Consider the following 16,863-nt stretch of genomic DNA (forward strand, 5'->3'; position numbering starts at 1 on the left):
TTCACTACTGTAATGAGTGGGGTGAGCGCGTCACGTCAGGATGTAAAGCCCGAATAATCATAGACTAGGCTCTACTTCCGGCTGCTACTTTCTGAAAAAAAAAAAAACTTTTCTCTGCTTTCTCTTTTAATTGGATTGATGCATCAGAATTGAAGTTCACCCTCAGAGTTTTGAACATGAGAGAATAAATATCCCCATAATATACTAATAAAATAAAATTGTCTACCATATGCACTGTCATAATAGCACCATATACATTGCCTGGAAAAATTATTCATAACCCTTGAAGTTTTCTAATTTTTTCACGATCCACCCTCAATCTTAAATGTATTATATTTAAATAAATCTAAATATTTAAAAAATATAAATCTGAAAATTGTGACGTGCATTTGTATTCAGCCCCCTGTTGTCTGATGTTCCCAAATAAAATGCTTTGCGACAAATTGTCTTCAAAAGTCACGTAATTAGTACATTGAGTCCACCTGGGTATAATTTCCTTCTCAGTATAACTACAGCTGTGAGGTTTGTGTGACAATATTAGGGCTCAAACAGCATCAAGAAAACCAAGGAACCCACCAGACAGGTCAAGGATAAAGTGGTGGAGTAGAGTTAAGCAGGGTTAGTGTCATGCAGCTGCAGTGCAGTACAGTGCAACCTCCACCAGGGGGAGCCTGGTAGGGAAGCCAGACTGCACACACAGAGCAACTGAACAGATGCCACCTAGTGGCGAGAGCGAGGTCAGGAAAACCAAGTCAGAGCACAACAGTACAAAAGGATTTAGACAGAATGGATAGTCAGGATATAGCAAGGGATCAGTAAACCAGGATGGGCAAAATACGGTACAATAGGGACAAACTGAAACGGAGTCAAAAAGCCAAGCCAGGAGATCAGAACCAGAGAGTCACGCAGATATACAGACAAACAAAGAGACACTGGGAAAAGGCAGGCAGGGGGAGATAATAGACATAGGACAAGTCAGGGTTCACAGTAGAACAAATCAAGAGCTTTCAGAGTCAGGTTCACACGCCAAAGACAGAGCTATAGCTGACACCACCCTCTAGATACCTGGAAGCTAAATAGCAAATCCGAGCCCAGAATAAGGCAGAGCAAAGTTAACCCTTGACATGATCTACCCAGAGAAAGAGCAGACAAGACTAGACACCGGAACGGATCATGACAGTTAGGTTATAAAAAAAATATAGCTCAATCTTTGAGCATCTCACAAAGCTTTGTTTAATGTGTCATCCAAAAATGGAAGGAGTATGGCACAACTGTAAACCTACCAAGACATGGCCATCCATCAAAACTGGTATCACAAGCAAGGAGAGCACTAATTAATGAAGCAGCCAAGAGGTCCATGGTCACTCTGGAGAAGCTGAAGATATCCACAGCGCAGGTGGGAGAATCTGTCCACTGGACAACTATTAGTTGTATATATTTGACAAATCTAGTCTTTATGAAACAGTGGCTAGAAGAAAGCCATTTTTGAAAGCTAGCTATTAGAATTCCCGTTTGAAGTTTGCAAAAAGCCATGTAGGGGACACTGTAGACATGTGGAGAAAGGGGTTCTGGCTAGATGAGAACAATGGAGAACTTTTTGGGCTAAATGCCAAACACTATGTTTGGCCCAAAAAACTAACACTGCGCATCACCCTGAAAACACCATCCCCACCATCATACATGGTGGTGGCAGCATCCTGGTGTGGGAAGGCTTTCATCAGCAGGAGCAAGGAAGCTGTTCAGAGTTTATGTGAAGATGGATTGAGTTAAATACGGAGCAGTCTTGGAGGAACACCTGTTAGAGGTTGCATAAGACTTGAGAGTGGGTTGTATGTTCACCTTTCAGTAGGACGGCAACCTTAAACATCCTGCCAGAGCTACAATAGATGGTTTAGATCAAAGCATATTCATGTGAATGGCCAAGACACAGTCCAGACCTAAATCACTTAAACATGTTCATGCAACAAGAAAAAATGTGGAAAAATTCATGGGGTATGGATACTTTTTCGAGGCACTGTATAGTCTACCATGTGCACTTACATGATGGCACCATACATACTCTGTCACGTCTTTTTCAGGCAATTGTGGTGACAGATGGGGAGCGCATTCTAGGCCTTGGTGACCTCGGAGGTTATGGTATGGGGATCCCCGTGGGGAAGCTGGCCCTGTATACCGCCTGTGGGGGTGTACACCCCCAGCAATGTCTACCTGTGTTGTTGGATGTCGGCACGGACAATGAGGTAAGACATTGGCTCTTGCCATATACATTCATGCAGTTTTATTATAGTGTAAGTTTTATTTTTACACTTTTATATTTTAAGCATATTCATATTTTTATATATGTCTCCTTTTTATGTTTCTTTGTGTTTTTTGTGTTTCTTTTTTTTTATTTTGTTTGGTTATTTTAGGAAGGGATTCAATTATATTGCAGTGAGTAGAAAACAAAGGAAGCAGTAGGAGGGTTGATCATTTTCCACCAAGTGTTTTCAACTCTCTTCTCTATTTTTTTTTCTTTCTGGACATCTCTTGGGCCAATTTATGACCACATCAAATTTCAGCTCAACTTTGATGTGGTCTGTGATCCTCATACAGCCAGAAAAGAGCTCAGAAAAGACAGAAATAAGAGTTAGAAACACTCCCGTTGACACGAGTTCACTGATGGATTCTCAGATATCTCATTCTGGAATACAGAGGCTACAAAAAAGGAAAAAATTGTAATGAAGCTCAAATATCATAATTTTAGCCCAAAGTAAATGTATATAAGTATATAAAAAAAGTCTACAAAGGTATCTAAAGCTTTTTAAAGGGGTTGCGTGGGACTTTTATATAGGTGGCCTAGTCTTAGGATAGGTCATCAATATGTGATTGGTGGAGGTGCAATACCTGGCTCCCTCGCCCATCAGCTGTTCCCGATGCTGGCGGCGGCCGTAGGTGCTCAGTTGCAGAGTTGCACAGCTCCATCAACTGCATAGTGGCTGCAGCGGGTACTGCACATCTGGCCCCTGTTGATTTTAACCCACTCCAACCCTTTTACCATGGGCAATTTTCAGCTTTTTATTTTTATTTTTTTCCTCCCCTCCTTCCAAGAGCCATAACTTTTTTTAATTGTTCCATCCACATAGCCGTATGAGAGCTTGTTTTAAGCTGGACGAGTTGTACTTTTGAATGACACCATTAATTTTACCATACAGTGCACTGGAAAATGGGGGGGGGGAAATTCCAAGTGCGGTGAAATTGCAAAAAAAAAAAAGTGCAATTCCACAATTGCTTTTTGTTTTTTTTTAATTAGCATGTTCACTATATGGTAAAACTGATCTACCATTATGATTCCCCAAGTCAGTATGAGTTTGCAGATACCAAACATGTATAGGTTCTCTTGGTGATAAAAAAAATCCCAAAAGTTTTTGGTTTGTTGCCATTTTCCAAGACTCGTAGTGCAGCGCCCCAGAGATCTGGTCGTTGCAGTATGACACTCTGCCATTAAGGGGAGTGATGGTACGTCTGATGGCACTGAAGGAATTCTCCTGACCAGGTATCACCAGCACACATTACACTTCACACTCCGGCCACTAGGGGGAGCAAAAGGCTTTATTTATTGGGCCCCTCCTCACACTGGTAAAACTAGGGGTTGGACAGAAAGTTAGTCAGAAGCTGACTGGGTTGGATTCAGGCAACATCCCGTGGCAGGGGGTGTTGCAGGGAGAAGACACAGGGGGGTCCCTGTCAGGCGTGGGAACCTGGCAGGTGCCTAGCGAACCGAGCTCTCTCTAACCCCTACGGGTTCACTTTCCCCCAGACTCAGGGCCACGCGTTCTCGGTACTGGGCCTCTCTGGTTCGGCTCCGAGGCTGTCACGGTGGCTAGACCGGGTCCACGACCCTGCTAAGGGGCGTCCAATAAAAGTGGTACAGTCTATCAGGGGTTCGTGACGCCACCTGTGGTGTTCGGTCAGGGTGACCGACGCTGCTGTGGGGTCCGCTGGGGTGATGGAATGGCAGCTGGATGGTATACCTTCCCACAGGTGAAGTATGTCCCCAGGGCTTCCCAGTAAGGTGGATAGTGATGGTGTGAGGTGCAGGCAATAACGAGGACACAGGGTTGCAGTCTCATTACCTCTTTACTGTAGACTTCAGGATCCTCAATCCAGAGCACGTTTAACAGGGCTATCGGAGACCGGCCGGTCTGATGGGCACTTCCAGAGTTTCCCTCGCAGATGGAAATCGTTGCCTACCACTAGCGCCTGTGTGTTGTAGTCCTACCCTGCTGAGCATTCAGAATAATCCTCACAACTGCGTTGTATCCTAAGAAAGAGACAAGAAAGGAAGGATATTGTGGAACAGTGTAAACGAGATCTAGCAAAAAGGAGTACCAGTAGGAGTCGTGCCGTGAGACCGAGGCAACATCCTACTGAGGCGCGTAGCCGGTTGCCGGAACACCGCGGAAGTAACTGACTCTAGGCCTTACTTCAAACTCCGCAGGACAGTTAATTATAGGTTGGCTGTCTACCTTAAATTTCCTAAGAAGACATAGGGGGCAACATTGGGAGAGGGGCGTCTCTAGGGTCCCAGAAAACCTCCAAGCCTTCCCGTCATACGGGTGCGTCCTAGCCAAAACATACTGGGGGACGAGAAACTAGCAACATCTGGAACTAAAGAGAGAGAGAGAGAGCTGTAAAGAACGAACGAAACGAGAACAACACTTGTGAGGACTATTCCGAATGCTACAACACACAGGCGCTAGTGGTAGGCAACGATTTCCATCTGCGAGGGAAACTCTGGAAGTGCCCATCAGACCGGCCGGTCTCCGATAGCCCTGTTAAACGTGCTCTGGATTGAGGATCCTGAAGTCTACAGTAAAGAGGTAAAGAGACTGCAACCCTGTGTCCTCGTTATTGCCTGCACCTCACATCATTACCATCCACCTTACTGGGAAGCCCTGGGGACATACTTCACCTGTGGGAAGGTATACCATCCAGCTGCCATTCCATCACCCCAGCGGACCCCACAGCAGCGTCGGTCACCCTGACCGAACACCACAGGTGGCGTCACGAACTCCTGACAGACTGCACCACCTTTATTGGACTCCCCTTAGCAGGGTCGCAGGCCGGGTCTAGCCACCGTGACAGCCTCGGAGTCGAACCAGAGAGGCCCAGTACCGAGAACGCGTGGCCCTGTGTCTGGGGGCGATCCAACAGCATCTCCATTTTTTTGGAATCTGCCCGCTGAGATGACGTTCTTATTGATTCCATATTGGGGTAGGTACAATGTTTTTATTGCCTTATATTGCATTTTATTGCAATATTGCGGCAACCAAAAAACATAATTTTGGCTTGTTTTGACGCTTCCGGTCGGAAAGCTGCAATTAACTGGTTAACAGCCGTGGGTGGATCTCGAATCCAACCATGGCTGTTAGAGACACTTGATGACAGATTAAATCAGCCATCAAGTGCAGGGAAGGATGTGGGTTCGGCATGTGCGCCCGCATCAAAGGAAGGGACACAACCTTCAACATAAATATACGTCATTGGTTTTGGTGCATTTTACATCTTTGTTCGTTTTTCTATACACTTTTCATAAGTGTGAAACTGCGTGAACTGTAAAAGACGACGTTATTTGATGTGATACCTTCTTCCTATAAATGGATACAAGTAATATTGCTGGGACCAAGATTTAGAGGTGGTGACTTTCCTCTGCTCCGCTTCTGATTTTATGCGGCGAGCAGCCTACCCCTGCACAGCATCAGCTATTAACATGATGGATGGCACAATGTTCCCTGGGTGCTTACAGTTACGATCTGACAATGGAAGGATCGGGATCTGTTTCTTTTTATCTTTAATGGACCTGATGAGATCTGCACAAATCTCAGACGAGGGCCCAGAGTATCACCATGCAATGCCGTGGTCTCATCTTATGATTGACTCTCTGGCACCGATCACAGTCAACGTAGGATCCGTCAACCACGCTGCCGACCAGCAGCGATCAGAAAAAGGAAGCGATCATTGCTTCTCTTGGGGGGTCAGCTACAACCAATTAGTGGCCAGACCAGCAGGAGGGGATGAATTCACACTTGCAGACTGACCCCGATGCTAAAATTTTAATATGCAAACAAGCACCGCATATTGGGGGATTTGGATGCTTAAAAAACAAATCCCCAATATTTTTTCATACAGTCACATGGTTAAAGGGGTTGTCCAGGATAAGAAATACATGACTGCTTTCTTTAAAAAACAGCGCCATCCAAGACTATATTGTGCCTGATATTGCAGTTTAGCACTATGGAGGAGCTCAACTGCAATACCAGACATAACCTATGGCCAGGAGTGGCGCTGTTTCTGAAAGAAAGCAGCTCTGGATTTCTTTATCATAGACATCTCCTCTGAGACATGTCTCGGGGGAGGTTTTGACCTTCATTCTCTTGAACATATTTCTCAGGAACTCAGAAGGCCTCTTTTTTAAAGGGATTATTTGGGAATGGAAAAGACTTAACAACTAAAGGAAATTTCATTATAAATAAATTCCCTAATAGATTTAATAAGCTAATCATAATTGTTTTGTCTAGGGAGGTAATCACTATAGAACAAAAATGGCCGCCGCCTTGTGTCTCTGAGCAAAATCTATCCAAGAGTGTTAAGACAGATGCTTGTGAGCATGTGCAGTAGAAAGCTCCGCCCTCCTTCATATCTAGAAAGATGTGCGCCACTAATACTACAGGAGATACCAAAGATGCTGAGGTTAAAAGAGGCTGCTCACACTGCTGTCTATCACCCTGTCTATCTGATCTAATACTAGTGATTTCAGGGATGCTGCGGTAAGAAGAGGCTGCTCACATTGCTGTCCACCCTGTCTATCTGATCTAATACTGGAGATATCAGGGGTGCTGAGGTAAAAAGAGGCAACTCACTCTGCTGTCTACCCTGTCTATCTGATCTAATACTGGAGATATCAGGGGTGCTGCGGTGAGAAGAGACTGTTCACACTGCTGTCCTCCCTGTCTATCTGATCTAATACTGGAGATATCAGGGGTGGTGCGGTGAGAAGAGACTGTTCACACTGCTGTCCTCCCTGTCTATCTGATCTAATACTGGAGATATCAGGGGTGCTGCGGTGAGAAGAGACTGTTCACACTGCTGTCCTCCCTGTCTATCTGATCTAATACTGGAGATATCAGGGGTGCTGCGGTAAGAAGAGGCTGCTCACATTGCTGTCCACCCTGTCTATCTGATCTAATACTGGAGATATCAGGGGTGCTGCGGTGAGAAGAGACTGTTCACACTGCTGTCCTCCCTGTCTATCTGATCTAATACTGGAGATATCAGGGGTGGTGCGGTGAGAAGAGACTGTTCACACTGCTGTCCTCCCTGTCTATCTGATCTAATACTGGAGATATCAGGGGTGCTGCGGTGAGAAGAGACTGTTCACACTGCTGTCCTCCCTGTCTATCTGATCTAATACTGGAGATATCAGGGGTGCTGCGGTGAGAAGAGACTGTTCACACTGCTGTCCTCCCTGTCTATCTGATCTAATACTGGATGTACCAGGAGTGGTGACCTAAGAAGAGGCTGCTCACTCTGCTGTCTACCCTATCTATCTAATCTAATACTGGAGATATCAGGGGTGCTGCGGTGAGAAGAGACTGTTCACACTGCTGTCTACCCTGTCTATCTGATCTAATACTGGAGATATCAGGGGTGCTGCGGTGAGAAGAGGCTGCCACACTGCTGTCCACCCTGTATATCTGATCTAATACTGGATGTACCAGGAGTGGTGACCTAAGAAGAGGCTGCTCACTCTGCTGTCTACTCTATCTATCTAATCTAATACTGGAGATATCAGGGGTGCTGCGGTGAGAAGAGACTGTTCACACTGCTGTTCGCCCTGTCTATCTGATCTAATACTGGAGATATCAGAGGTGCTGCAGTGAGAAGAGGCTGCTTACACTGCTGTCTACCCTGTCTATCTGATCTAATACTGGAGATATCAGAGGTGCTGCGGTGAGAAGTGGCTGCTTACACTGCTGTCTACCCTGTATATCTGATCTAATGCTGGAGATATCAGGGGTGCTGTGGTGAGAAGAGGCTGCTCACACTGCTGTCCACCCTGTCTATCTGATCTAATACTAGAGATATCAGGGGTGCTGAGTTAAGAAGAGGCTGCTCACACTACTGTCCAGCCTGTCTATCTGATCTAATACTAGAGATATCAGAGGTGCTGTGGTGAGAAGTGGCTGCTTACACTGCTGTCTACCCTGTCTATCTGATCTAATACTAGAGATATCAGAGGTGCTGTGGTGAGAAGTGGCTGCTTACACTGCTGTCTACCCTGTCTATCTGATCTAATACTGGAGATATCAGGGGTGCTGCGGTGAGAAGAGGCTGCTCACTCTGCTGTCCACCCTGTATATCTGATCTAATACTGGATGTACCAGGAGTGGTGACCTAAGAAGAGGCTGTTCACTCTGCTGTCTACCCTATCTATCTAATCTAATACTGGAGATACCAGGAGTGCTGATGTAAGCAGGTTGCGGCATGCAGTGACAGACAGAAGGCAGAGCAAGGGTTAACAGTTTTAATTTTAACAAGGGGTTAACTCCTCGCAGGTAGATTAAGGGTTAAACAGGGGAATAGCAGTTCAATTGTGAAAAATATGCAGGGTAAATAAACAAAGTGGCAGAAGTTCAGTGGTGCACTTATCGGGTCAGAAGTTCTTCAGAATGCAGGTACCACTTGGGGGTGGATAGCGCCATCAACAGCTGGCACGGTGTTGGTCCAAGGAAATTCAGCTGCTAATTTCGATCCGTCTTCTGGCGGCAGCGGTCGGTCTCTGGTACCTTCCACTGAGCCCCTATTCCATGAACATCTGCGGCCGGAGCAAACAAGGCCGCAGTACGATCAAGGCCCTCTATAGGCATCTGATTTTAAGGTGGGCCACAAACGTCTGTCCAATAGCCGGTTCTCTCGTTGCAGCACGGGCGCTGTACTCACTGTCACGAAGCGTATGGCACCCCGCTCTCTGCCAGTTACCGGGCGCGCTGCACTTCTCTCTCTGCAGTACCCAGTGGTCACGGTGGGGGCACATGAACGCAGGCCGGCGCAGCCTCGGTGCTCAAGGGCTGGAGCGCTTCTCTCTCTGTCCTGCGCACTGCCTGTTCCCGCCAAGACTGACTGCTTCCGAGCAACTTGTGGCTGTTGCCACTTAGCTACACCCCCTATTTCCGAGTGCAAAGGTCTGTCCAGTCTCTGACTCTTTCCCTCGGCCAACAAAGTAGACAGCCCTGACAGTTCCGGACCCGGCACAGGACAGGTACTTGCAGCCTGGTTCTCCTTGCAGTGCAGTGTTTGCGCTGGGGGTATTTGTAAATGTCCAGTCACAAAATGACTGCACACTTATCGGTTTTGACTGGACAACCCCTTTAAGAGAGCAAACATTTTGATTGGAGGAATGCTTCTTTAAAGGGAACCGGCCACCAATTTTGAGTGGCTGAAGAAATGCCACCACCTTTATTTGTTCCTGTGCTGCTTTCCACAAACATGTCGATCAACTCCTGACTCCCCCTGTAGACCCCCAAAAATGAGCAATTTTAATTGCTCCGGCACTGTATTTAAATGAGGATAGTCCAGTCTGATGGGCGTCCTAAGTTGCTGGCAGAGCATGAAACATCACTGCTCAAGCGCTGAATGACATGATTCCGGAATAACATTGCTCAGTAGGGCCGAGCAAGCTGCGTCTGCTCGGGCCTGCAAGGCTATTGCACAGGCTCGCTATGTGGATGGCGCAGGACGTGCCATCCGCATCAGTTAAAGCTGGAGGATGGCAAATAGGAGCAGAAAGGAGGCAGGGAGGACGGCCATCGCACCGATCAGCGCGGGAGCAATTAAAATTGTATTTTTGGGGGGTCTACAGGGGGAGTTAGGAAATGATAGACATGTTTGTCGTATGCGGTGCATGAGCAGTTGAAGTTGGCGGCATTTATTCAGAGACTGAAAACTGGTGACTGGTTCCCTTTTAATTTGCTGGTGCTGTAAGACGTTGCGCATGGACAAGCCCTGACGGCGCCCCCTTACTGAGACACCGCAATGAAAAATGACATTTAATTACACTGGGAGGAGAATCTGAAGAATCTCTTTGAAATGACAGATTCAGATGACTCTTCCACCCCGGGATGCACAGAACAGCTATTACATGGACCGAACACATCACGTTCCTATGTTCACAGCACGTCACCTCCATCATCAGTATCTGGTGACCGCTTGTCACCTCCATCACCAGTATCTGGTGACCGCTTGTCACCTTCACCATCAGTATCTGGTGACCACCCGTCACCTCCATCATCAGCATCTGGTGACCGCCCGTCTCCTCCATCATCAGTATCTGGTGACCGCCCGTCTCCTCCATCATCAGTATCTGGTGACCGCTCGTCGCCTCCATCATCAGCATCTGGTGACCGCTTGTCACCTTCACCATCAGTATGTGGTGACCGCTTGTCACCTCCATCATCAGTATCTGGTGACCGCTTGTCACCTCCATCATCAGTATCTGGTGACCGCTTGTCACCTCCATCATCAGTATCTGGTGACCGCTTGTCACCTCCATCATCAGTATCTGGTGACCGCTTGTCACCTTCACCATCAGTATCTGGTGACCGCTTGTCACCTCCATCATCAGTATCTGGTGACCGCTTGTCACCTCCATCATCAGTATCTGGTGACCGCTTGTCACCTTCACCATCAGTATGTGGTGACCGCTTGTCACCTTCACCATCAGTATGTGGTGACCGCTTGTCACCTCCATCATCAGTATCAGGTGACCGCTTGTCACCTCAATCATCAGTATCTGGTGACCGCTTGTCACCTTCACCATCAGTATCTGGTGACCGCCTGTCACCTCCATCATCAGTATTTGGTGACCGCTTGTCACCTTCACCATCAGTATCTGGTGACCGCTTGTCACCTTCACCATCAGTATGTGGTGACCGCCTGTCACCTCCATCATCAGTATCTGGTGACCGCCTGTCACCTCCATCATCAGTATCTGGTGACCGCTTGTCATCTTCACCATCAGTATGTGGTGACCGCTTGTCACCTCCATCATCAGTATCTGGTGACCGCTTGTCACCTCCATCATCAGTATCTGGTGACCGCTTGTCACCTCCATCATCAGTATCTGGTGACCGCTTGTCACCTCCATCATCAGTATCTGGTGACCGCTTGTCACCTTCACCATCAGTATCTGGTGACCGCTTGTCACCTCCATCATCAGTATCTGGTGACCGCTTGTCACCTCCATCATCAGTATCTGGTGACCGCTTGTCACCTTCACCATCAGTATGTGGTGACCGCTTGTCACCTTCACCATCAGTATGTGGTGACCGCTTGTCACCTCCATCATCAGTATCAGGTGACCGCTTGTCACCTCAATCATCAGTATCTGGTGACCGCTTGTCACCTTCACCATCAGTATCTGGTGACCGCCTGTCACCTCCATCATCAGTATCTGGTGACCGCCTGTCACCTCCATCATCAGTATCTGGTGACCGCTTGTCACCTTCACCATCAGTATGTGGTGACCGCTTGTCACCTCCATCATCAGTATCTGGTGACCGCTTGTCACCTCCATCATCAGTATCTGGTGACCGTTTGTCACCTCCATCATCAGTATCTGGTGACTGCTTGTCACCTCCATCATCAGTATCTGGTGACCGCTTGTCACCTCCATCATCAGTATCTGGTGACCGCTTGTCACCTCCATCATCAGTATTTGGTGACCGCTTGTCACCTCCATCATCAGTATCTGGTGACCGCTTGTCACCTTCACCATCAATATCTGGTGACCGCTTGTCACCTCCATCATCAGTATCTGGTGACCGCTTGTCACCTTCACCATCAGTATCTGGTGATCGCTTGTCACCTCCATCATCAGTATCTGGTGACCGCTCGTCACCTCCATCATCAGTAACTGGTGACCGCCTGACACCTCCATCATCAGTATCTGGTGACCGCTTGTCACCTCCATCATCAGTATCTGGTGACCGCTTGTCACCTTCACCATCAGTATCTGGTGACCGCTTGTCACCTTCACCATCAGTATCTGGTGACCGCTTGTCACCTCCATCATCAGTATCTGGTGACCGCTTGTCACCTTCACCATCAGTATGTGGTGACCGCTTGTCACCTTCACCATCAGTATGTGGTGACCGCTTGTCACCTCCATCATCAGTATCTGGTGACCGCTTGTCACCTCCATCATCAGTATCTGGTGACCGCTTGTCACCTCCATCATCAGTATCAGGTGACCGCTTGTCACCTTCATCATCAGTATCTGGTGACCGCCTGACACCTCCATCATCAGTATCTGGTGACCGCTTGTCACCTCCATCATCAGTATCTGGTGACCGCCTGACACCTCCATCATCAGTATCTGGTGACCGCTTGTCACCTCCATCATCAGTATCTGGTGACCGCTTGTCACCTTCATCATCAGTATCTGGTGATTGCTCGTCACCTTCATCATCAGTATCTGAATTGGAAACGCAGGCGTCTTGGAGGGAACGTGGATCACCGACAACTTGGACACACTGAAAACCAAAGGATGACGTGGGCAGACCATGACGTAAACAGCAATCCCGAATGTGCACACACAGGAAGACAGAGGAATCACAAGAGTTTTACAAAGATGAATTCACAATATGAACAATAACAGTTCTATATCCTTACTCCAACTGATGGGTTAATCCAGATACTGGTTAGGAGAGGATTAACTGGCAACAAACAGTATTATAGTAGTTATATTCTTGTACATAGGGGCAGTATTATAGTAGTTATATTCTTGTACATAGGGGCAGTGTTATAGTAGTTATATTCTTGTACATAGGAACAGTATTATAGTAGTTATATTCTTGTACATAGGAGCAGTATTATAGTAGTTATATTCTTGTACATAGGGGCAGTATTATAGTAGTTATATTCTTGTACATAGGGGCAGTATTATAGTAGTTATATTCTTGAACACAGGAGCAGTATTATAGTAGTTATATTCTTGTACATAGGGGCGGTATTATAGTAGTTATATTCTTGTACATAGGAGCAGTATTATAGTAGTTATATTCTTGTACATAGGAGCAGTATTATAGTAGTTATATTCTTGTACATAGGGGCAGTATTATAGTAGTTATATTCTTCTACATAGGAGCAGTATTATAGTAGTTATATTCTTGTACATAGGAGCAGTATTATAGTAGTTATATTCTTGTACATAGGAGCAGTGTTATAGTAGTTATATTCTTGTACATAGGAGCAGTATTATAGTAGTTATATTCTTGTACATAGGAGGCAGTATTATAGTAGTTATATTCTTGTACATAGGAGCAGTATTATAGTAGCTATATTCTTGTACATAGGGGCAGTATTATAGTAGTTATATTCTTGTACATAGGGGCAGTATTATAGTAGTTATATTCTTGTACATAGGGCAGTATTATAGTAGTAATATTTTTGTACATAGGGGCAGTATTATAGTAGTTATATTCTTGTACATATGGAGCAGTATTATAGTAGTTATATTCTTGAACATAGGAGCAGTATTATAATAGTTATATTCTTGTACATAGGGGCAGTATTATAGTAGTTATATTCTTGTACATAGGAGCAGTATTATAGTAGTTATATTCTTGTACATAGGAGGCAGTATTATAGTAGTTATATTCTTGTACATAGGAGCAGTATTATAGTAGCTATATTCTTGTACATAGGGGCAGTATTATAGTAGTTATATTCTTGTACATAGGAGGCAGTATTATAGTAGTTATATTCTTGTACATAGGAGCAGTATTATAGTAGCTATATTCTTGTACATAGGGGCAGTATTATAGTAGTTATATTCTTGTACATAGGAGGCAGTATTATAGTAGTTATATTCTTGTACATAGGAGGCAGTATTATAGTAGTTATATTCTTGTACATAGGAGCAGTATTATAGTAGCTATATTCTTGTACATAGGGGCAGTATTATAGTAGTTATATTCTTGTACATAGGGGCAGTATTATAGTAGTTATATTCTTGTACATAGGGGCAGTATTATAGTAGTTATATTCTTGTACATAGGAGGCAGTATTATAGTAGTTATATTCTTGTACATAGGAGGCAGTATTATAGTAGTTATATTCTTGTACATAGGAGCAGTATTATAGTAGCTATATTCTTGTACATAGGGGCAGTATTATAGTAGTTATATTCTTGTACATAGGGGCAGTATTATAGTAGTTATATTCTTGTACATAGGGGCAGTATTATAGTAGTTATATTCTTGTACATAGGGGCAGTATTATAGTAGTTATATTCTTGAACACAGGAGCAGTATTATAGTAGTTATATTCTTGTACATAGGGGCGGTATTATAGTAGTTATATTCTTGTACATAGGAGCAGTATTATAGTAGTTATATTCTTGTACATAGGAGCAGTATTATAGTAGTTATATTCTTGTACATAGGGGCAGTATTATAGTAGTTATATTCTTCTACATAGGAGCAGTATTATAGTAGTTATATTCTTGTACATAGGAGCAGTGTTATAGTAACATAGTAACATAGTTAGTAAGGCCGAAAAAAGACATTTGTCCATCCAGTTCAGCCTATATTCCATCATAATAAGTACCCAGATCTACGTCCTTCTACAGAACCTAATAATTGTATGATACAATATTGTTCTGCTCCAGGAAGACATCCAGGCCTCTCTTGAACCCCTCGACTGAGTTCGCCATCACCACCTCCTCAGGCAAGCAATTCCAGATTCTCACTGCCCTAACAGTAAAGAATCCTCTTCTATGTTGGTGGAAAAACCTTCTCTCCTCCAAACGCAAAGAATGCCCCCTTGTGCCCGTCACCTTCCTTGGTATAAACAGATCCTCAGCGAGATATTTGTATTGTCCCCTTATATACTTATACATGGTTATTAGATCGCCCCTCAGTCGTCTTTTTTCTAGACTAAATAATCCTAATTTCGCTAATCTATATGGGTATTGTAGTTCTCCCATCCCCTTTATTAATTTTGTTGCCCTCCTTTGTACTCTCTCTAGTTCCATTATATCCTTCCTGAGCACCGGTGCCCAAAACTGGACACAGTACTCCATGTGCGGTCTAACTAGGGATTTGTACAGAGGCAGTATAATGCTCTCATCATGTGTATCCAGACCTCTTTTAATGCACCCCATGATCCTGTTTGCCTTGGCAGCTGCTGCCTGGCACTGGCTGCTCCAGGTAAGTTTATCATTAACTAGGATCCCCAAGTCCTTCTCCCTGTCAGATTTACCCAGTGGTTTCCCGTTCAGTGTGTAATGGTGATATTGATTCCTTCTTCCCATGTGTATAACCTTACATTTATCATTGTTAAACCTCATCTGCCACCTTTCAGCCCAAGTTTCCAACTTATCCAGATCCATCTGTAGCAGAATACTATCTTCTCTTGTATTAACTGCTTTACATAGTTTTGTATCATCTGCAAATATCGATATTTTACTGTGTAAACCTTCTACCAGATCATTAATGAATATGTTGAAGAGAACAGGTCCCAATACTGACCCCTGCAGTACCCCACTGGTCACAGCGACCCAGTTAGAGACTATACCATTTATAACCACCCTCTGCTTTCTATCACTAAGCCAGTTACTAACCCATTTACACACATTTTCCCCCAGACCAAGCATTCTCATTTTGTGTACCAACCTCTTGTGCGGCACGGTATCAAACGCTTTGGAAAAATCGAGATATACCACGTCCAATGACTCACCGTGGTCCAGTCTATAGCTTACCTCTTCATAAAAACTGATTAGATTGGTTTGACAGGAGCGATTTCTCATAAACCCATGCTGATATGGAGTTAAACAGTTATTCTCATTGAGATAATCCAGAATAACATCCCTCAGAAACCCTTCAAATATTTTACCAACAATAGAGGTTAGACTTACTGGCCTATAATTTCCAGGTTCACTTTTAGAGCCCTTTTTGAATATTGGCACCACATTTGCTATGCGCCAGTCCTGCGGAACAGACCCTGTCGCTATAGAGTCACTAAAAATAAGAAATAATGGTTTATCTATTACATTACTTAGTTCTCTTAGTACTCGTGGGTGTATGCCATCCGGACCCGGAGATTTATCTATTTTAATCTTATTTAGCCGGTTTCGCACCTCTTCTTGGGTTAGATTGGTGACCCTTAATATAGGGTTTTCATTGTTTCTTGGGATTTCACCTAGCATTTCATTTTCCACCGTGAATACCGTGGAGAAGAAGGTGTTTAATATGTTAGCTTTTTCCTCGTCATCTACAACCATTCTTTCCTCACTATTTTTTAAGGGGCCTACATTTTCAGTTTTTATTCTTTTACTATTGATATATAGTAGTTATATTCTTGTACATAGGAGCAGTATTATAGTAGTTATATTCTTGTACATAGGAGGCAGTATTATAGTAGTTATATTCTTGTACATAGGAGCAGTATTATAGTAGCTATATTCTTGTACATAGGGGCAGTATTATAGTAGTTATATTCTTGTACATAGGGGCAGTATTATAGTAGTTATATTCTTGTACATAGGGCAGTATTATAGTAGTAATATTTTTGTACATAGGGGCAGTATTATAGTAGTTATATTCTTGTACATATGGAGCAGTATTATAGTAGTTATATTCTTGAACATAGGAGCAGTATTATAATAGTTATATTCTTGTACATAGGGGCAGTATTATAGTAGTTATATTCTTGTACATAGGAGCAGTATTATAGTAGTTATATTCTTGTACATAGGAGGCAGTATTATAGTAGTTATATTCTTGTACATAGGAGCAGTATTATAGTAGCTATATTCTTGTACAT

The 16,863-nt window shown here is 44.4% G+C and overlaps 1 protein-coding gene across 1 annotated transcript in view; it reads left to right on the top strand.

Moving 5' to 3' along the window:
- Positions 1–16,863, top strand: part of ME3 (malic enzyme 3) — a 227,621-nt gene that overhangs the window by 120,494 nt on the left and 90,264 nt on the right. Inside the window, exon 6 of the mRNA XM_069759277.1 lies at positions 2,079–2,240. Coding sequence (XP_069615378.1) covers positions 2,079–2,240 — 162 coding nt within the window. The remainder of the gene's footprint in view (positions 1–2,078; positions 2,241–16,863) is intronic.

This window comes from Ranitomeya imitator, chromosome 3 (genome assembly GCF_032444005.1).
Source record: "Ranitomeya imitator isolate aRanImi1 chromosome 3, aRanImi1.pri, whole genome shotgun sequence".
In the NCBI taxonomy this organism is placed as follows: domain Eukaryota; kingdom Metazoa; phylum Chordata; class Amphibia; order Anura; family Dendrobatidae; genus Ranitomeya; species Ranitomeya imitator.